We start from the raw sequence: 21605 nt of genomic DNA, 5'->3' as shown, positions 1-21605 counted from the left end.
ATTTGGACTGTAGCCTTGCTTCTACAGGTGATCTGCAGCACAGTCACACCTCTGAACTCCTGGGGAGCCACTGATATTTGAAATATTGATAACGGCTACTAATTAGGAAAATCATATTGGTAAGACATTCTGTAACACTTTCAGTAACAGAACTAACATCAGGGAATCTTTTAAGGGAACATAACAGACTGAGTATTAAAAAAATTACTTGGGTTACAGGAAACAGCAACAACAAAAAGCAATACAATTTCGTGAAAAATGCAGGGCAGAAATTTTCACGCACTTTATGTAGCCTCCTGCTTGAAATCCAAGAAACCACAGGACAAATCCCTACACTTACGAGAACCCTTGTTCATTCGGAACTTCTCATGCAGTCTAACATACACAGCTCTAAAGGCAGTTACTGAAAATGAGTGAGCAGTATGCACTGCAGTGCACAAAGCAGTATGCTTGCCTATGCACAGAAACATATAGATGCTAGGAATTAGAACTAATGATCTGAAACATTTAAAGGTCTGAACTAGGTAATCTTTTATATGATACACATGGATTTTTAATTACTGTGCAAGCAGTAAGCGATGATTTGGCTACCTAGACTGCCTATAGATTGTGTGTGCCAAAATTAGCTTTATATATATATATAAAAATACATATATAAATCACTTAATAAGTGAAAACTATATACACTTATCTGAAAGAATTGGGTCCAATGACCTTTTATTTCCTTAGGTTTTCCTGTCTCTCTGCTCCTTCTGTGACAATTCATCTATGATCTATTGACACGCACGTGTTCCAATTTCTTTATAGAGTCATCTGAAGAAAAAAAATACAGTATGATGACAGAATATAATGGTGGAAGCAAAATTGCTGAAAAGGTGGCAGCAGGAAGAAGACACTAGTAACATGTCCTAGAGACCAGTCTGAGACAAGCTGGAATTTCTTCTTTGCCCTTTAGGCTCCCTCCATTTCCTTCCCTGTACCAAAATAACTAATATAAATGATGCAAAGGGCAAGGTTTGAGTTTGATTGGGGTTTTTTAGTCTTTTTTTATTATTTGCTTTTTTAACTTAAGTGTATTTATTTAGCATAGAGCATTAGTTCAGAAAATGCACTTTAGAAAATAGAAAAAAGTTTTCAACTCATGGAGAATCTTATTGTATATGAATTATGTGCTCCAAGCTATGGTAAAATCATAGGGTAAGGGACACACATGCTTTATTTTGAAGAACTACTGATAGCATTTGTCTGGAAATGAATCCTTATGTGGAAAATCCTGACTGCAGTAGTTTCAAAGGAAAACAAGATTTTGATTTTTAGGAAATAATGCCTTATAACACCCTATACTTTGGCAATCTCTAGGAAGTAACAAAAAAATTTAAAACAATAACCAATTAATGTCTTGAAAAGCTGGAAGCACTAGAAACATCTATCTGATGAAAACCATCGTGGAAGCCAGGAGAGCTGTGCATATGGCTGGTCATTTGTGCTGCTTCACGAGTCTATTCTTTTTTCACACTTCCACGGCAGTAGGTCTGACATACAGTACTAATTTATGTTTCTGATGATTCCCTTGGGAAGGACTGCCTCAAAAGAGACCTACCGGAGTTCTTCGGTGATGCCAGTTCAGCGCTGTAAGCACGCTGCTGAAACCGTGAGTGCCACTGAGCTCCTTCTCAGCAAAAGGAATTTTTTTGCCCCACCAAGCTGGAACCAAAACATAGTGAAAACAGTGTTCTTTCACGTTTTTGTTACAAATATTAGGGACTGTTCTTTAAAATGAGAATTTGTTTTTAATCAGTGAGCCATAAAAGCAGAAGGCTTTGTGCCTCACAGGCAGTGTTCAAGGCCAGTGCGTACACCAGGCTACTGAAAGGTTGCACGTGAGCTGGGGAACATACCAGGGGCGACTAGTCCTTGTTAACCTTTTGAAAGGAAAAGTAGAGTTGAATAAAAAAATAAAAATTGAAAATAATAATTCTGAGTCCATCCCTACTAGCTTCAGAGTTAAGGTTCTTCAATTTGTGAAGCATGAGCTTCCCAGTTTATAACAGTATCTGTGTTTAAACCAGCAGCTGCTGCAGTATATCCAATTTTGCCAGCCAAATTCCTAAATTCCTTACAGCCAAGGTCTGCAGAGCTTGGGGACATTCTGCCGCCCTCTCCTCTCCCATTTTTTTCTTTTTACTCATTACAATTCAAGGTAGCAAGGCCAGCCTTAGGTTGCTACTAAAGGACTAGCAGCTAGTTTTCAACATAATTGGAGGGCTCTTTGTAACCGATTTTAAAGTTCGGTCTTTAAGCAGCCTCAGAAGACTCTTGTATAGAGGAGTTCAAACGCACACGCACTGTGGACAGGCAATTCTATACCTGTCCGTCTGGGTGGCATCTGTGAGCAGCTCCAACAAAATCATCTCATCCTACATCTGGCTTTTTGACTTGTTTTACTTTTTAAGGCTGAGATCCATAGGATAAACCAGGTTAAAAATTCTCAGTTTCAGCTTTTTTAACAGATGATCTCGCTTTTCATTGTTTTTGATGTTTCTTGGTAGTAACATATAAGGAACAAATATTTCAGGCTTGTGTAGCTTAGATAGCTCGGAGTTTGCTCCAACTCTTTCACTTTAAACAAACATACCAAATATGGAAAATTTAAACTAGAAGGAATTTAAGAAAGTTATGAACAATGAAAGTAGAAGGTTGGATTTAAATTTTGAAGTCAATCTTCATTTTAGTGACTGTTCTATTTCAGTATACAGTAAATGCATATTGTGCAACTAAAATGATGGCTATTATATAAAACATTTTTTATAATAGCTTTGGAAAAGTCTTAATCATTCCTTTATATAAAAGTAACTTCTGAATTTATCACCAGACGTAAACCCAAAATACAAAAGTTCTGTGTATAAATGAAGTCAGTTTCAGAAATGCCATCCCTTCCTACCTACCTGTGGGATATGAAAGGCTGTGTCCCACTTTTCAATGTCACCCGAGCAACGAATTTGTTCTGAAGTGACCACATTTAGAAACAGAGTATGAAAGCATCTACGAAACCAGCAAATCTTAACTGTGCAGATTCACCCGGCAGCAGTACAGCACGTGCTTCACCCTGCCCTTGTCCCAGGTTCCACTTGTAGCTGCCCGTGGCTGTGCACCCAGCGAACACAGGAAGGGTAAGGGATTCCACTTTCTGTTACTGTCAAGTTAAGCCCTTTGTGTCTTTACAGCTTCTAGGGATTCATGTCCTGCGTGAAAATCCAAATGATGCTTTCATGAAATAATCTCTTATTTTTTTCTTTGAAACTTTTTCAGCAGATTAAAACGTACTTCCTTGTAAGAAGGGTGTTTTCCGAGGTGAGCTCAGGGGCAGCACCCAAAGGAGCCGCAGGCGTGCAGCAGCCCCTTGTGGCAAAAGCGCTGTGCGCGTCATTAAGAACTATTGACATTTCTCAAGCTGCTCTCGATATGAGTCATAAACCTCTATAAAATCTTAAGTGTTAGCTAACAACTGGAGAGTTGGAGACTCTGTTAGTTGGAGAGTCCCTCTTAGCTGGAAAATCAGCCATAGTCAGACTTCGGAACAGTAACAGTCCTCTTCAGTTGAGGAATGAACTAAACATTGGTAGCCTGCTGTAAGTGAAGGGCCAGACTGACATTTCTGTTAATAAAATTATCTAGAAGTTTCTCACTGAAGTCCAGCAAGAGTGGAATAATGGCCAGGAGTAGAATCTGTAGCCAGGTCTGGCAAGAATAATAAACATGCTATTGTGTTGAGTCACTGTTCTTTGCATGGCTTTGCAGAATAAAGGGAAGACTACGACTGGCTTCACCAGGGAAGTCAAAGTCCCTCTGGAGCTGACAGTGGCCGGGCAGGACTGAAAGCAGCTGGGGTACATGCCCCGTTTGACAGCGTGTTCTGCAGAGGGTGGCCCAGCAGCAGCCCCTCGCTGGCAGTGGGGAGGACGAGCAACAGCCCGACAGCACCACAGGCCTGGAAGGTGGAACAAATCCAACCCTGGGAGCTGCCTCTGCCAGCCCCGTGACACCGCCCCTCTTCAGACAGATTTAACTCACAGGCTGCCCAAGACGCGACGTGCACACTCCTCCCGGGCAGCTGCGAGGATCTGGCCTGCTCCGGCCAGGTGGGAGAGGACGGTCTAGAGGATGCAGGGGAGGAAGAGGACAAACGGCGGCACGCCAAAAGGCTGCTCTGCAGGACAGTGAGGCTGCCAAAACAGAGGTGCTCCACGGGGAACCTCTAACGGGGGTCAGGCACAACAGCAATCACAGGGCAAATATCACAGATGACACCGATTAGACCAAGGAATTTTTTTACATTCTAGAAATATACTCCTCTACCACCAAAACTAAAGACGAGCTCAGGAAACGCTTGGGCTTATGTGCGTATCAGTACCAGAACTCCCGGGTTTTGTACACCAGGGAGAGGTTACTGTGCTTGAAATGATTTGCAGACCTGTGTGTACTACTTGGAGAGGAACAGGCCAAACAAGTACATCGTGGGAGGGATAGAGGCTTTAAGCAACAGTTAATATTTATAAATTAAAATTAAGTCTTTTGTTATAGTTCTCTTTCACTGTGAGTTCCCAGATTTGCCATGTGTAATTTCTTTGCCATTTCATCTGTGGCAGTTCCACACAGGAGTCGGAAATCACCGCCTCTCGCCCAGAGCTGCCTGTCCATTAAGAGCAGGTCCCAAGGCTCATTCCAGAGGCGCTACGCTGCACAACTCCCACCTCCCAGAGAGCTGCCGAGCCAGCCCAACCCGGCAGCCTCACGTGCTTTGAGGCAGAAACTCTTCCTTGCCCAGAGGAAACTCATCCCCGCAGCGCCCAACAAAACCTGTCTGTGTGACTTGGGCTGTCAGACAGAACGGGTGGCATTGCTGAGTTTACCAGTCTGTCGAACCCATCATCCTTTACTGAAATCTGTTTTCACTGCTTTCTTTGCCACTCGGCTTCAGTCATTCCCATCGCCGTAAGGCATTTTGAGGTCTACACACAGAAACAATGGTATATTAACAATGAAATAAAGACTGACAGAAGAAATAACATCCTGAAATCATGCCATTCTTGTTGAATGGCTGCATCATCTGTAATAACCTTCAAGAAGCCTGAAAATAGGCTTCCTGCAAGGTTTTGATTGTTCTAGCAAACCAGCTGTAGTTTTTCCTTATGTTCTGAATTTAGCTGTCCATATTTAAATAATGAAAGCAAAGTACTAAATTAAGACTTGAACTAGATGAAACAAACTCCCTAGAACAGAAGACACAACCGATTCATCATAGTGTCATCAATGATGGTGCAAACACAAACTAAAATGACGCACACAATGGAAGGCACAAACAGGATGAAAAACTAAGTTGTCTATTATTTAGAAGTTCAAAATATGGTTTTAGTTTCCTGTTTCGCTCTTGTTAAGAATACTATTGTAAGCAGGACACCTTAATAAATAGAAATAAATTAGAGAAAATAATGCATCTGACAGTGCACCTGTCAAAATACAACAGGTAAGAGACTGACTTGGTTGAAAAGGGAGTGCTGTTAATTACAAAATATAATTAAGGAGAAGAGTTTAGTTCACTATACAAATCTTTCGGATTCCCTCCAAAGACTAGTAAGGGCCACTGACACAAAATGCAAGTATGAAAGGCTCCTTGTACCACCACCACCACTGGGGACAACAACCTGCAGAGGCAGGAGATGCAATAGATCAGCTGCCAGGATTGCTTGCACCTGCTTTACATTTAGTCAAACCATGAAACTGAGTTTATCAAAATCAGACCTCCCGACTCCTTGGCAGGTCCTCTTTTGACACCCAAAAATTGTACACAGGTAGAACATGGAAGATATTCTCCATTTCTGCTAGGCTGTTTGCATCTGCTGTGCCGTCCCTCCAGACACGTTCTGTACACACACACAGATCCCAGACACTGCTGCAGTACGCGCATGGCTTCACATTTCCAGGGCTGGTGCTTCTCAGAAGCCCCTTGGAAGCATGTGCTGAGTCTATGCTGCGTAACTCCCACCTGCCGCTACAGCGGCACTCTATACCCCCAGAGTATAGACACTATATACTCCCAGAACTCGAGTTACTGTAGAAACTTAGTTCATCCACACAGCACGGAACTCGCTCGGGACGTGCGGCCCGAGTAGCGTACGGGGCCTTCTCAACAGGACTGTCACACCCACAGGACCGTATGGCCACCTGAGTTATGTCACAAGTCACTCCCTACAGCTGCCTTCTACACTGAGCATGCCTTTTCTACCCTGAACATACTACTTCAATCTGTTTAAATAACATTCACTTAGAAAACCAAACCAAAGCACTCCAAGCTGCAAAACCAAGTCAGAAGCTAATGGCAGGGCAGTCAGATCCTTTCCAAACGTCATACCTACAACTTATATATCCATAAAGTATATTGCTGCTGTTGTCCAGGGAAACGGTGACAATATTATACAAGTAACTACCAGTCAGTTAAGGAACATGGGAGAAGAACCAGTCGTCTTCATAGGAGCAGCACTATTTTAATTCTTCCTACTTATCCAGGGTGTAACCAAATTATTTATTGCACATACCACTAATCACCACCTCCTGCGATCATAATTTAATCTTTAATCAACATATACAGTTATTTACACTGATGGATGGATGAGATGAAGCAGATATTCCTGTGAAGTGGTGACACTCATTCTGGGTAGCCCACCTGCGACCCCTCTCGTCAGGAGGGAGCGTGTTTCCTACATCTGCACTAGATTGCCACCGTAGCCACGTGGAAAGCACACTATGAAAACAAGCCTCATTGACAACACAAACATTTTTGAGCATCACCTTTCCTATTAAGTCCATTTGGACTCCTTGACTACAATTTTAGCAGCATACTCCTCTGCAATCACTACCTTAACACCCATCCTGGCAGAATTCAGTTCCGGGCAGGAAGCCCAGCTGTTGCCTTTTGCCGACAGCGTAAGCAGGCAAGGCTCAGGGACACCTCCCGTACCTGTATTTACAACTGCTCCTGCCCATTACTAAGCCTGGCCCCTCAGGACTCTACTCCTCCCAGTCCCTGCTCCGTCTTGTCGCTTCTGAGCCTCATATCGCATTCTACCAACTTCAACCCCGTACTCACAGCCCTGAAGCCTCTCACCTCCCCGCCCACAGCCCTGGGTTCAGCTCCAGCTCAGGCACCTCCTTCGCTCACCTAGACCCAGATGCAGCTCCAGCTCGGGCACCTCCTTCGCTGAGCCTCCCCAGCCCCGGGGGTTCACAGACAGACTGCTGCCGCCCAGCTCCTCCTGCTCGTGGGAACCCAGCAGAGGCATCTCTGCAGAGGAGACAGATTTCCTTACAGAGAGAAAAGCAAGAAAAAAAATTTTCCCAATGCATGGAAATCTTTCCCAGGACTTGCTGAAGTTTCTCATTAGGCAGTAAGCCTAAGGCATACGTTCAGCATGGAACACCTCAGCCTAAATTAAAACAAAAACCATGCCTTTCAGTTGTGACCTGCTTTCTTAACATCACATTCACCTCAGCTTTGCTATCATTAAATTTAAAAAAAAAAAAAAAAGAAAAGAGAGCTGACAGTTTCTAGTACTTCAGTCAAAATTCAGACAGGAAGTGAAGCTGCAGGACTTCTTAGCATTGAGTACTTACTGTACACAAGTAAAACCAGGTTAGCAGAAGCCGTGACATTTTAATAAATCCTAGTACATTCAGTAACTCTTCTTGTAAAGAATTTTATTGTCAGTAACAGAAATACAGTAGAATACAAGGCACACAGCTTTTGATCATTTTACCACAGGGTGCTAAGTGCTATTTAGAATAGAAACTCAACCTTTAAGTAAACATGAGGATTTTAAAGAGTATCTTTAATACTTCCGTGGCTGTTGAATAATGTAAATTCTTTTAGGCAGTATGAACTTCTCCAAGGCAGGCTGTGGCTTTTCGTGAGCCACTTGCAATGCTGCTGCATGAATTTTGTGGCTCATCTGTAACATTAAAGGGGGGGAAAGTTGTGATAAATACAGCTTTTCTGCTGTTCTCTTCCTAAATTCCATCATATGAAAGTAGTTTAAAAACAGTAGTAAAACCTAACTTCACAAAAGTTCAAATAATCAATACACAACACTCGTGGTGACCCTGTACATTTAATTGTAATTTTTGTTTTCAAAGTGATATTAGCCTGACTACCTTCAGTGAACTCTCGATTTTTTTCCTCCCCTTTTTTAGTAGTTCGTCAAATGAGTTGACAAGATGAAGAAAGCAGAGCAAATAATCAGTATGCCAGAGTTAACAGTTAGTTGCTTCAAATTCTTATTTTCCCAGATTCAAATGATCATCATTACAGTATCTACTTATTGCTCTCTAAATTACTGAGGAAGCTTCATGTGTGAGAGTTTGGAAACCAACAGGAAAAGGAAATAGTAGGTTAGAACAGAGGAGATGAGGACAAGTGGAAGAGAAACAGGACGAGTTGTATCTGCTCTCCTTAAACAAGCATAAGCAAAAACTGAAGATCTAATACTAAAACTACAATCACATCTGCTGATGAAAGGAGGCTTATGCCAAAATGCTGCAGCTGATGTTTTACCAAGCTCTGTGGATGAGGAACTCCTGTATGCTGCAGAACCTAAGGACTGCAAGTGTAGGAAAAATAGATGGTAACTGTTGGGTCTTCAGATTAGCAGGCCAATTAACCAGCTGCTTGTTCAATCAGCTCTTGCAAAGCGCAGGTGTAAGAGTCTGGACAGTAGCTGTAAGCACGATGATGACTAGAAGGGTCCATCAAGAGCTTTGCGACACAAAATTTTAAACGATCTCATAGTATTTCCAAGGGAGAAGTCAAGAAGATGCTTGAGTGACTAACGCCAGGCCTCAGGTAAAACAGCTGCACAGGCAGCAACAGCGGGAGATGATGTGCCTGTTGTCTCGGGGGCTCACTCACAGGCGTTTGACATTACTGTAGGGCCTCCCACCCAGCACACCTGTCAGCGACACTACCCGCCTCCCTCAGGAAGCTCTCCTGGCTTCCCCAGGCTGCGCCCTTGCAGCAGGGAAAGCTATTTCCATAGGCGGATAAAGAATTGAAGAACAGGCTCTGTTCTGGGTTGTGATCCCAGCTCTCCCACAAACTCACTATGTCCCTGACAATTGCTCCCCCCATTTCAATAACTCTAAATCAACATACCGCTTTAAAAGAGGACACACCTTAATATCTTGCAGTACTTTTCTGTAACAGGTATACATAACTACCCTGGGGCTGCTTAGTGTTAAATAGGACTGGAATCAAACACAGCAGAGCAAGGAGGAAAGGCGAGTTACTTTTTAGCCACCTGGCACTTTAGCCACACAACCGCCAGAAAAATGCATCATCTTGAGGGTATTTAGATGACCAACCTAAACTGCTGTCACCTGGCATTTGTAAGGAAAATTCCCCTCTTTTTCATTTTTAGTTTATAGAGAAGCCCTGACAAACATGTATCTTGTTCTTCCAGATGTACTTACTTTGCTCAGCACTTCCACTAGTAAGACACCTGTGTTCTGAGTTTTTGAAAAACCAGCAACAGCACTGTAAAGCAAAAGAAAAAAGTATTTAGCATTTCCATCTCACAGAAACACTTGTCACTTTCATTTTCCAGACTCAATACAAAACATTTTGCAATAGAAATTTAGGTTCTGGAGCTAAATCCTTTAATCACATTAAAGGCTGTATGGTATTAAAAAAAACATATGCTGCCTCAGAATAGAACAATGCAAATTCTGTGTTGCAGGCTGTTTTATTTCGATACACAAAACTCTCTCTATAAAATATCCTTAAATATCTCAAAAGGGGGATTTTTGTACACTGTCAAGTAGCTTCATGGAAGCTGAGCACCAATATCCAGAACTACAAAATTTTACCTCATAATTTTCTTGATTCCAATCGAGACCCATTTAAAAAAAAAAAAAAAAAAATCACCCTCTGCTTTTGGGGAGTGTTTGCTTTGACAGCAACAATTTCTCACGCAAGAACATTTTGCACAAGATTATCCCATTAACTTCTTCATATTCCAACAAAGAACAGCCATGTTACCAATATTCCACAAATAATCTGTGGATATGAAATGATTTAGTTCAGCAACAGGAAGAACTGTGGATTGCACATTCTTCTGATACCACTATTTGCAGTGACACTCTGTAGCTTAAAATGGAGTTGAGAAAAATCATTATTACCCTTACACATGGAACCAGGCACCTTAAATCCGACTCTTGAAACAGCAGATACTGCTTTAGTTAAGTTAATGATTCTGTGGATCAGCCAAGTCACATTTCCTACCAAAACGTCCATGTAACAACCAATACAGTTTGCCACACCGACAAAATGTAAGCTAGTCAAGATCTGTTTATGCCATCAGATTACCATGACTGTGGAAAAGACGGCAGCAAAATCGCACCCAGACAACTGGCAATCAATAAAAATAAAAACCTCCTAACTCCAGAAAAAACACGAACCAAAACCACCCCCAAGTTATTAAAACACAAAACCCCAAGAACTCACCACACTTTGAATCAGTAACGAGGTACAGTCAAATGTATTGTCAGAAAGCTGTCAGGCAGGCATCTAGTTATTATCATATGCATTACATCCTATTAGCCCATATATTACACAGCAACTTTAGAGCAAGCATGTTTTTTTCAGAACTAAATCTCAAAGCTCAGATCCTGCCAAGACCAGTCTCAGCTCCGAGTACCCACTTTAAGCTACAACAGTGACTTTGAGCCTCTCAGATAAGCTCATCTGAACCAGAAACTTAGAGGCAAGGAGTCTGTACACGACAGCTACTAAACTACTTTACAAAGTTCTCTGTGACTTCTGCGATTGCAACCTGACAATGAAATCTGCCATCCCAACCAGGCAGGGGCACGATAATGAGTAATCACTGATTCTAGCACAGAGAACTAGTAAACAGGAAAGAAGTCTGTGTTACTGGCTCAGTTTTGGTCCAAAACTTGTATTTGAGGTTAGTGTCCTCTGAGCCAGTGAGGAGAAAAGCACGCAGACAAAAAGCTGAGGTGGTGATTTCTGTAGCCTGCCAAGAAATAGCGTCAGTATGTCAGTGTTAAGTATGGCTGTGCCCAGGTAATTTAAAAGGTACCCGGCTGATTATAACATTTGAGAGGAAAAAAATAAAATTACATCTTGGTCCAAAAAATGTGTTCAGTTGTCAGTCTAGTCACAGCTCTCCCTTTAATTCCTAAGGGAAAATAATCTATTTCACAACGACATTACTAGATTACAGTACTTTGTAGTGACTGTCAGACACTCTGATACAATGATTGCAATGTACACCCAGACATTCAACTAAGGAAGCCTTCTGACAGCAGCTAAAGGTGTTCAGAATCACCAGAGGTCAACCTGTTTATCAAAAGTAACACTGCGAACTTAAATCTCAGTCTGGAAAAAAATTGAGAATCAGAACAAAGTTACCCAGACTACTTACCTATCCTGTTTAGTCCAGGCTTTTTAAATGGTTACCTGGCTACTACAGACACTCCAGAGCACAGGTGGCTCCTTTCTTACAAGTAAGAAATAAGTGATACCCCCAAATCCCCAGCAGCAGCAGGAGTTATTCACAGCCTTCAGGATAAGTCCAAGACAGGCTTTAATAAAGGCACGATTCTAGAGCTGCTCCCTGTTTGGACAGGCCTCTTCAGCAAGCCCTGAGCAAGCGATCATGAGGACAGTGCAAAGACTGCTTGAAGGGAGTTCTGTTCTCAAGAGATACAACAGAATATTTAATCTTCTTTTGTTTCAGTTTAGTTTTACGCATAAAACTAGTCCCAAATTGGGACTACAGGAGAGGCATCTACATATGGACAGAAATCAGAGCCCACTCCTACAGGTAAAAATACAAGTGCTTACACGTGCTTTTTCATAGCAAGATGATAAAGTCACTTTTAAAGCAACAACACCTCTGTTTCCTATCTGTACCTAATAAAGTAATGTTCAGCAGTTTCCAAGGGAAGAATGAATTCCAGGCTGCCTCACTCTAAGGGGAACAAAACTCCTGCTCTCAAGTCTAAAAGATCAGACTGTGCTCTCTTCTGGAGCTGGGCCCCTGAGCAGCCAAACTTTAATGGGTTAGAGGGCTAGAGAAAAGTGTACATGAGGTGCAGGAGCACCTGTTAGGAAGGATCTCCAAATTCCAGTCTCAATTTACACATTATTTTGAACACTGACAAAGGGATAAAGGTATGCACATGAGTTACAATGCCGAGCGAAGTTTTAAATCCACCTCCCCAAGCACAGTACTTTAAGCATTACATTTTGTCTTACCACCACAAATCTCAAGTCTTCTTCTATGAAGTCTTTTTCTATGAGTCTTTTTTCTACAAAACCTCAACAGGAAGCCTCTAGCTCAGTGCTGGAGGCAAGTGACACAAACACCCTAATCATCATATGGAGGAGGAGATGTACACCACCTCCCTGCACAGCAAGGTCACAGCTATCAGGACACAACAGATTTGTTCCAGCAGCGAATCACCGGATCAGGCTCCTTGGAACACAACCTCCATGTCACACTGATTGGTTTCTGAATGTCACGGCAATTACAAAGGGTGCTCGGTACTCTGCAGTAACCATGCAGTTCCAGATACCCCCTAAAAGAATTGCAAGCTCTTAAAGAGAACTTTTTGTGCAAAAAGAAGTATGTGGTGAGATAAGGAGTATCCAAACTGGGCAGCCGCTGAGAAAGTTTAAAATCACAATAGAAGCAAAAACCTGAGTGTCTAAATCCTATTTAGGCACTGTTTTCCACTTAGGATTTAGACTCTAACGCAATTTCAGGAACATCACAAGTCATTAAAATTTTACCCTCTTATCCTTGTAACGGTCAACTTAACTTTTTCTTAAGTGATATTTAAGAAAAGTGCATATATTTTGGAAAAATATTCAGTCTTCATTTGAAAAAGCTGTAAGAAAATACTTGTTTTGATGACCACTTCACTCAGTCACCACCTTATTCAAAAGTAGAAGCATGCCTGGGGCAAAATAGCTTGAGTAACCTTATGAAGTAGAAAACAGAAAAGCTAAATTGATTTCGGACTGAAATAAGAGATACAGCCTATACACAGGAGATAACCCTGTGGGGGGTGGGAGATATGGGTTTAATTTCATCCAGAATGAGGACAGCCTAAAATTCATCCCTTTTCACTGGAAACTGTTTGACCATTACTTTATTAGGTACAGGCAGGCACCACATTGTTTTACTTTCTGTTCCGTAACACATGATGACACAGAAGAGATTCAGCCCTTGTCTTTCATTGCAAGGCACTGTCCTTAGGTTTTGAAGTTGGGGTTTTTTGGTTTGTGGTGGTTGTTTTTTCCTTTTTAAGTCGATGATTACCTCGAAGTTGCCTTTATCTATAAATTGTACAAGTTAATTCAAGAACTAAACTCTTCAGAGGTTAAAGGTTGCCTTTGTTTCAACCTTCAGCCCACTCCCTATGAACTTTAACTACAAGCCCTGCAGTGCAATACCTTGTCTTTTCTTTTCCTGGAGCTTTAGCATTTTTCTCAACAGGTCCGCTTTCTTGCTTTTTAGACACTCTCATACCTCCAGCTTTGACTGCAAGAAGAAAATACAGTTTATGTAAAAATATCTACAAAATTACATACTACATTACGTACACTTAGAGAAGAAAAAAATACTTATACCCCAGATACTTCTTAGCACGAAATCATCTTTCAGTATTTAACTCTATGCTTCACTTCTAAACACACACATACACAGAAGTAAGCCCAAGAGATTCAACACAGACTTTAAACTTCAGTGCCACGGCATGATCAGATCAACTTCCAAATACCATAATCAAAGTCAGAGGGGTTTTGGTCGCTGCTAACTATATTAAATCTTAAGACCTTGTCACGTTAATATGCATTCTTCCCCCATAAATCTCAGACGTAATAGTTTCCATTTTAAAAAGCAAAACAATCAACCCAACCAACCAACCACTTTCAGGTTTTTGAACAACGTCACTAAGAGCAATAAAAGTTTCATGATTTGCTCAAGGTATTCTGCAATAAACCTAATAATGCAGGTAAGAACCAGCTATATATTTATCTTGTACTTGTGTTCTAACATGTTTAATTATATTTTAAGACATCTGTCAATCACAAACCAATTAGCCCTAATTACACTACAGATGACCTAACAATAACAATTTAAGTTCTGAGGCATCAGAAAATTCAATTCTGAACAAAGAACACGTAAAGTTATCTAAAACATCTTGTTTAAAGAAATACTTTCCCCCTGTTCATGAGGGTATTTTAAGTTTTAAAACTGTGAGAGTAAGGAAGAACAAACTTAGTATGTATTTCTCATTATTTTAAAGAAGTTCCTTCATCTTACAGCAAGGTTCCTAGTCTTATAATGAATAATCAATACTAGAGAGTTTTCAAACTCAAATATTTAGGGGTGGGAGTGAATACAGAATGGAGAAAAGTTTCAAGAACTACTCAGCTAAATAGCATGAAAAATATATTTGGCCATTTTTGGGGGAGCAGATGTGTCCATCTGTAACTAACACCCATTTTCTACAAAAGCTGACTACTAACCTTGTACTTCCTGGTTGCAGGTTTAGTTTTAGAAACAAGAATTCTCCTTCAGTCATGTCCAAAGCAGCCTCACAGTGTTCTGCAGTATCTAGACTTGGCTTTGCTTTTCTTTTCAAAGTCACATACGTACAGTTAATTGTACTGCTGTATAAGCAGCAAATGAATTGCTTAGCCATCTCACAGCTGCAAATGCACTAGAGATCTAGACTGAACCAAATTCTTTAGGGAGTCTAAGCGCAAAGCAAAAAGTCTCCTCTGAAAGTGTCAGCCATTTCCAATTATCTACCAGCAAAAAGAATCAAGATTCTAAATACCCTCAGCTCACAAGGTATGAAACTCTAGTCCTTGTAAGCAGGAGATAACATGAGAAGCATCTTTAAACGACAACAAAGGATTTAAAAAAAAAAAAAAAACACCACAAAAAACACCTGGAATATTTCAAGATATCAGACTGATGTCTTCTTGCCATCGTGTTCCCTTTATAACAAGCTCATCCAGAACATCAGTGCAAGTTATCCCAAGTATTCTTCCACAGTTTGTTAGGTGCTTTGATTTTATGGCTTTTTAGGAATGAGCCAAACCACAAACAGGAACTCAAAATTCTGGAAGTCGATTAAAAAAACAACTGAAACTAGATCCATGATTTTTGGTTGGGACCTTCACTAAGCACACACGTGCAGGATTGGTGATTTCTAGATACAAGCATCTTTTACAGTTTTAATTTATCTGGGTGCAGAAATCCAGACACACAGGGAGGCAAAGACATTTTAACACTAGGAAGCTTTACAAAAAGCACAAGGCAGGGCTGGGGTGTTGCGGGGAAGAGACATACCCCAAATGGGAAAAGAGATCTAAACATTAAGTGGCCAATCAGGAATTGTGTCTACTACCAACAAGCCCAGGGAGAAAGTTATTTATACTGATTAGAAGTAATGCAGGACTTACTTCAATCTTCCCACTGACTTGAAGATAGCTGCTAGTAGCAACTGTCAAGCCTGCTCATACAGATCTGTGGTAGTGAAAGAGTTAAACATGGATGCTTCTGGAACATGCCAGAAAGCTGTTTTGTAATTGTTTTTTTCAAAGTAATTAAGAGAGATCTCAAAGTTTTAATATAGAGTTCAATTTTTGGATTATGTGCCCTGTAAGCACAAAATCTAACAGTGAAGAACTAAATACCAAAAGCTTTACTAATTTCCATATTTAAAACATCATATATTTTTAAAGAAAGAAAGGAAAGGAGGAACATCCCCCCCTTCTTCCCCTCCCCTAAAAAACTAAACCCCAAACCCAAACTGAGAACAAAGGCACTGAGCTCCGTTGAACCCCGAGATTACTTACGGATACTATGGTGAGAATAAAGGTGTCCACTCCCAACCTGCTTCGTTCACTACCTGCGTAGCTGAAACAACTTACTCCTGCCATCCCTACTCCCCTGCCAGACCTTCACCTCCGATGCAGTGACAGAGGAGCCTCACCACCTGCATTTACTCTCATGCAAATTAAGAAAAACCAGTATCTACACTAGGTCACCGGCTGTAGTGGTTTACAGGCCCTCTCAGGTGCAACGCAACCATCCCTGCCACACGCAGACACAAAAATCCAGGAAAGAAGCAGAGACAAGTGAAGCTGAAAAAACAACATCATAAATTCATGTAAAAGCATGCTGAAAAAAACCCCCCAACACTTTCAAGAAAACAAACCAGATTTTAGGGCTACGATGAGACACACACACAAGTCATGCCTTGTGCTCTTCAGGCAACAACTGCTCCTAATGAACAGGGGCGAGGGGGGGAGCCCTAAGTGGCTCAGACTAAGCGACTGTAGGACAGTTCTAAAGGCTGAACCTACAGAAGCTCTGTATGTGTCCCCAGTGCACACGGGAATCAGACCCAGTACCAACTCTAACTCCAGCCTGGAGACACTAGCTCCACACAGTTAATGAGCACGGGAGCTGATCACTGTCCGTGTGCATTTACGCATTCTCCAGCAAACCCAGGCACGCATTTAATTACCAAGTGTTCCATGGCTACAGATCCCCCATCCCGTGGAGCAGCAATGGAGTACCAACGCTCACCAGCCTGTACTCAGAGGCACCGTTTAGTCAGATGAAGAATGCCGGGGGGTGGGGGGGAAGTTTTTTCTTGTTATGACAGGAGGCGAGGAATAAGACTGGAGCACTAAAAAAAGTGTTTCATTAGAACATTGATACCTCTTTCTCTCCCTATTACTTGATAACGCCTTCCTGATTTAAAGCGCAGCAGAACCTGATGCCACCCTGCCCTATCAGATCCAAAGCCAAGCAGCTCAAGCTTAAACGCAATGGGGCGGGTACAGTATCAAACGCGGAGGTGCCTCTGGGCGCAGCGGGCAGGGCTAGGCGCAGCAGACACGTTCTCACGGCTACGCCCGGACGAGCCGAGGTTGCACGGAGGCCTCGGCAGCGCTCCCCCCGCTGAGGGACCGGCCCCGGGCCCTGCCAGAGGGCGACGGGCCGGACCCGTCCTGGCGAGCCCTCGCTGCCGGCACCGCCCCGCAGCCCCTCAGAGCCCCCACAGGCCCTCAGAGCCCCCTCAGCCTCGCCGCCCCGCAGCCCCTCAAAGCCCTCCTCAGCCCCGGGGATCGCCGGCGGCGGCGGGGCAGCGCGGCCCGGCTCAGCGGCCGCCAGGCGCTACCAGGAACCGCGTCTGCCGAGGGCGGCTGCACCTCCGCTCCCCCTCAGCGACCCGCCAAGCCGCCTGCGGCTGCCGCCGAGCGGGAGCGTGTCTCCCGCCGCCACCCCACGCAGGGAGCCCGGTCCCGGTCCCGGTCCCCGTCCCCGTCCCCGTCCCCGGTCCCCACCTGCGGGCGGGAGGCGCCTCCTCCGCGCCATGGCGGGCTGAGGAGCCGCGGCACACGCGCACCCGCCCGCGCGGCAGCATCCGTCTGCGGCAGAGGGCGGGGCGACGGCGCGAGGGGCGGCGCGAGGGTGGGCGCGGTGGCGCTGGGGCTGGGGCGACCCCTGTGGGCGCAGCGCCGCGCTGGGGGCGGCGACGGGCGGCGGTGAGGGACCGTGAGGGGGGGACGAGGGGCGGCGGTGAGGGACCGTGAGGGGGGACGAGGCGCGGCTGAGCATCGGCTGAGGGGGAGCGAGGGACGGTGAGGGACGGCTGAGGGACAGCGGGCGGTGAGGGGAGCGAGGGACGGCGGTGAGGGGCGGCTGAGGGACGCTGAGGGGGTGCGAGGGACGGCGGTGAGGGGCGGGAAGGCGCTCGTAGGGCCAGCCGGAGGAGTTGTGGTGACGGGGGCTGTCGCGACTAACCGGGTGTTCTGTCCCAGCAGATTATCGCGGCGATGAACCCCCTGCAACTCCTGACTGAGGAGGCAGCGCTGAAACAACGGGGATTGCGCCGCGGCAGCAGGAGGGCATCGTGTAAGTCGGGGGAAAAGGAGGATGGGAGGGACTAAAGGAAGAAAATTGTGAAGCGTTAGTACTAGATTGACTGCTGTCCCATCTCACTCTGGTGGAAACCCCCATCACCTCAGTCAGCCCTCATCCAGCTCGCCCTGTCTATTTCTTTTTCTTTGTTTTGTCATGGTTCAACACAGACTTTTTAAAGTACTTCTGCAGACTCAAAGTTTCCTTCAGCCTATTCTACTTTCCGTCATATTTCACTTAGAATGTTTCTTACTTGTACGTGTCTCAAGTTTTTTATTGGTTTTGGAATTTTATCATTGCTTTTGTTGATTTTTTGTTAATTTTTTTAGCTGGGTTTCCTACAGAATCCAAGGCTATGCATTCAGCTCGTGTGTTTTGATGTTTTACTTCCTGTGACTGAGAACTTTTGAACCCCCGGGGTTGTGTTGGCCACATTTGACAGAGGGCTAGAGATTGCAGGTAGTTCTGTGCTCTGAATTTAGTGAAAATCAGTTTCTGGGTAGAGAAGTACCTCACTTGAGGGAAAGGCTTTAGCAGGAATTCAGACCTTGGCAGACAGCAGAGGCTGTGCTACAGGACATCTCGTTTGGAGCTCACATCCCCTCAGAACCAGAGCCAGTCATTTAGGGGCTATGTATCCCATGGAAACATCCTCTAATAATATGTACATTGGTCAAGGAAAGGTCTATTTTAGTCAACGGAGTTAACGCTGACAAGTGGTGCGGAAGGAAAATTTCAATTATAGCACCAGGTGTCATATTACAGCATCTCATTTTTTGCTATCTTAGTGATAATACGTATTTCACATGTATGTGTTTTGCTATGCCATTTTGCTGTCCCTGCTACCTGCTTCTAATGAAATGAAGTTAGTGTAAAGTTGGGTATGACTTTGTATCCTGGCTGAAGGAAGCGTTCTCTTCTGGGACCAAAACTCGTCATCGGTTTCGACATCAAGTTCAACTATGGATCTGTGGCCCAAATTTTAAGACTGATGTCTAATGTTGTAATAGTTATGAACAACCTCCATACTGCTGGGTGAATACACGTAACACTGCATTTGTCTACTAGGTTTTTATGACCAAAGTCTGGGCAAAAAGCTGCTAAATTATACATTTTAGCTCCCTAGGGAAGGCTTGAAGGCTTTTCGTTCCACTGATCAGGAGATGCACAAATATTTGAGGAAAACTTTACCTCTACAGTTAATCCTTATTTGTTGGGGGAAGCCGTAGTGAAATACAGAAGCTTTGCAGAAATAATAGGAGACTTTTTTTAGTCACTTTTCCCCCTCCAACTTTATACAAATATTTTAGCAGTAAGGCTACAGACAGAGCATTAAAGAACTATGTGGTCTTTTTTTATTTCAAGCAAAAGACTGTAGAACTTCATTTAGTGAGGTAAATATTACCTTCTTCAATCATTAATACCTCCTTGAGACAGAAGTGAAATGTTGACATTCACATGCCTTTTTTAAAAAAACACCCAGGACTTTAACATAAACATTTATGTTTTACACAACAAAGGCAATTAAAAATTGGGTTTTTACTATCCATTTTAAAGCCCTGACATATCATCATGACCAATTTAAGCTTTCCATTCATTACATTCTAACACAAGCCCGACCTTTTTCTCTCAGTTATCAAGATGATCCTCCCTTCCATTTTTCTTAAGAACCTGCAAAAAACTTGAAAACATTAAAACCACCTCACAATACCTCCTATTTCTGCATTATTTTATGATTTTACCATCTTTTATTACTAATGCCTTGCTGATATAATTTACATTAGAAGATCTTTGTCTTGGAGAGTTAGTTACTCTGTTCCTGCGGCTTCTGCCTTACTGAAATTGTGTTTTTGTCTGAAGATACAATAACTGACACATTAATCAACTAGCACGTCATAAATACAGGGGGAGCAGCATCAACAGTAAGGACGTAAGTTCCAGGAAAGGACAGCAGCAAAGCTGCCGGGAGAAGCCACATTATGAAAGGTAGTCTCTCGTTGTCCATAGGTTTTCCAAATCCTTCAGAGAACGAAGGCTGAACTTTGTCAGCTTAAACAAGACATTTGAAAGATCCTATTAATTTTTTATAAAATCAAGTCACCCAGTTAACTTGGAAACAAGTTGGTAACAGACTGTTCACTGCTCACCAGTTGTCTAGGGCAGTGGTCTTCAAAGTGCGGTGTGCACAGTCCAGGGGTTGTGAAGACAGAGCCGTTGGTGTGCATAAAGAAAATTTTAGAACTCCTACTTATATTTATTATCTTTAAAAAAGAAAAAAAAATTATGCTTTACTGATATTTAATATATAGCTTGGCACTTGTGCCCTCGCCTGGTCTGTATGTTGGCGGGTCCCATGTGGTGAGTGGTGCTCACAGCGCCAGGGGCTTCACAGGGTGCCCCCGACCGCCTGTTCACTTCCAGAGGATTGTGACGCGCTGCCGTTTGTGTGTGCCTGGTTGAGTGCATTCATGGATTATGTTACCTAGTTTTAACTAAAATAACACTCACAAAATGGATGAGCGGCTTAAAGAGATTCCTGCAGAGTCCATGAGTTGAAGGGAATAATGTGAGCGCAAGCGAGCAACAGGAAAATGGCAGCGCTGACACTTCACCTACTCCTAGCACAAGCTCATCAGCCACATTACAACGTAAAAACAGTGACAATCTGATCAGATCTGAGGAGAAATCAGCCACTAAATTTTGAAATTATCAAGAAGACTACTTGAAATATGGATTTACATCTGCTGTCATTAACAATGAACCTTGCCCTAATTGTGTATTGTGCCCCGAGGTGATAGCTAATGGTAGTATAAAGACATCACAATTAGCAAAACATTTAAAAATTAAGCATCCAGAGAATGAAGACAAACCTCTACATTCTTTCAGTGATTTTTTTTTTAGAGTCATGTGATACTCAATCACATACATAATTTCACTAAACTTAATTGTAAATCTTTAGAAGCCTCCTTCAAGGTTGCTCACCATCGTGGTTTAACCCCAGGGGCAGCTCAGCCCCCCGCAGCCGCTCACTGACCCCCGCGGGGTGGGGAGGGAATCGGAAGGGTGGCAGCGAGAAAGCTCGTGGGCTGAGACAAAGGCAGTTGAACAGGTCAAGCAAAAGCCGCGCACAAGCAAAGCAAACCAAGGAGTTCACTGGCTCTTCGCCGTTGCGGGCAGGTGCTCGGCCATCCCGGGACGGCCGGGCTCCATCACGCCTGACGGTGGCCCGGGGAGACAAACGCCCTCGCACCCAACGTCCCCCCTGTCCCTCTTCTCCCCCAGCTCTGTGTGCTGAGCTGTGGGCTGGGGGGAGAGGCAGAACAGCCCTTGGCTCTGGGTAAGCACTGCCCAGCAGGAATGAAAGAAATCTCTCTATTGTCAACACTGTTCCCAGCACAAACCTAGCACACCAGCTACTGTGAAGAAAATGAACTTTACCCCAGCCAAAACCAGCTCACTTCCCTAACAGCGAAAGGCAAAAAGGCATGTGCCATTGGGGAAACACTTCATTCTGCTGTGGTAAAAACGGCTGAAACAGTACATGGAAAACAATATGGAGACAAAGTAAAATGCATT

At 43.4% G+C, this 21605-nt stretch overlaps 1 protein-coding gene across 2 annotated transcripts; it reads right to left on the bottom strand.

The window, feature by feature from the left end:
- Positions 1–99: 99 nt before the first annotated feature.
- Positions 100–17531, bottom strand: DAPL1 (death associated protein like 1). 2 transcript variants are annotated; one of them, XM_074873946.1, is made up of 5 exons: positions 17453–17531; positions 13535–13622; positions 9520–9583; positions 1601–1704; positions 100–813 (listed from the first exon to the last, which is right to left on the bottom strand). In XM_074873946.1, exons 1-4 carry the CDS (start codon positions 17481–17483, stop codon positions 1624–1626), a joined length of 264 nt encoding a protein of 87 aa, XP_074730047.1. In that variant the 5' UTR covers positions 17484–17531; the 3' UTR covers positions 100–813; positions 1601–1623. The 2 variants fall into 2 exon arrangements, with proteins under 2 accessions (XP_074730047.1, XP_074730046.1); XM_074873945.1 differs by lacking the exons at positions 100–813; positions 1601–1704 and adding an exon at positions 7736–8003.
- Between the last annotated feature and the right edge of the window lie 4074 nt (positions 17532–21605).

The sequence above is a fragment of the Strix uralensis genome, chromosome 6 (assembly GCF_047716275.1).
Source record: "Strix uralensis isolate ZFMK-TIS-50842 chromosome 6, bStrUra1, whole genome shotgun sequence".
Classification (NCBI taxonomy): Eukaryota; Metazoa; Chordata; class Aves; order Strigiformes; family Strigidae; genus Strix; species Strix uralensis.
This window is presented reverse-complemented; position numbering and strand designations above follow the sequence as displayed.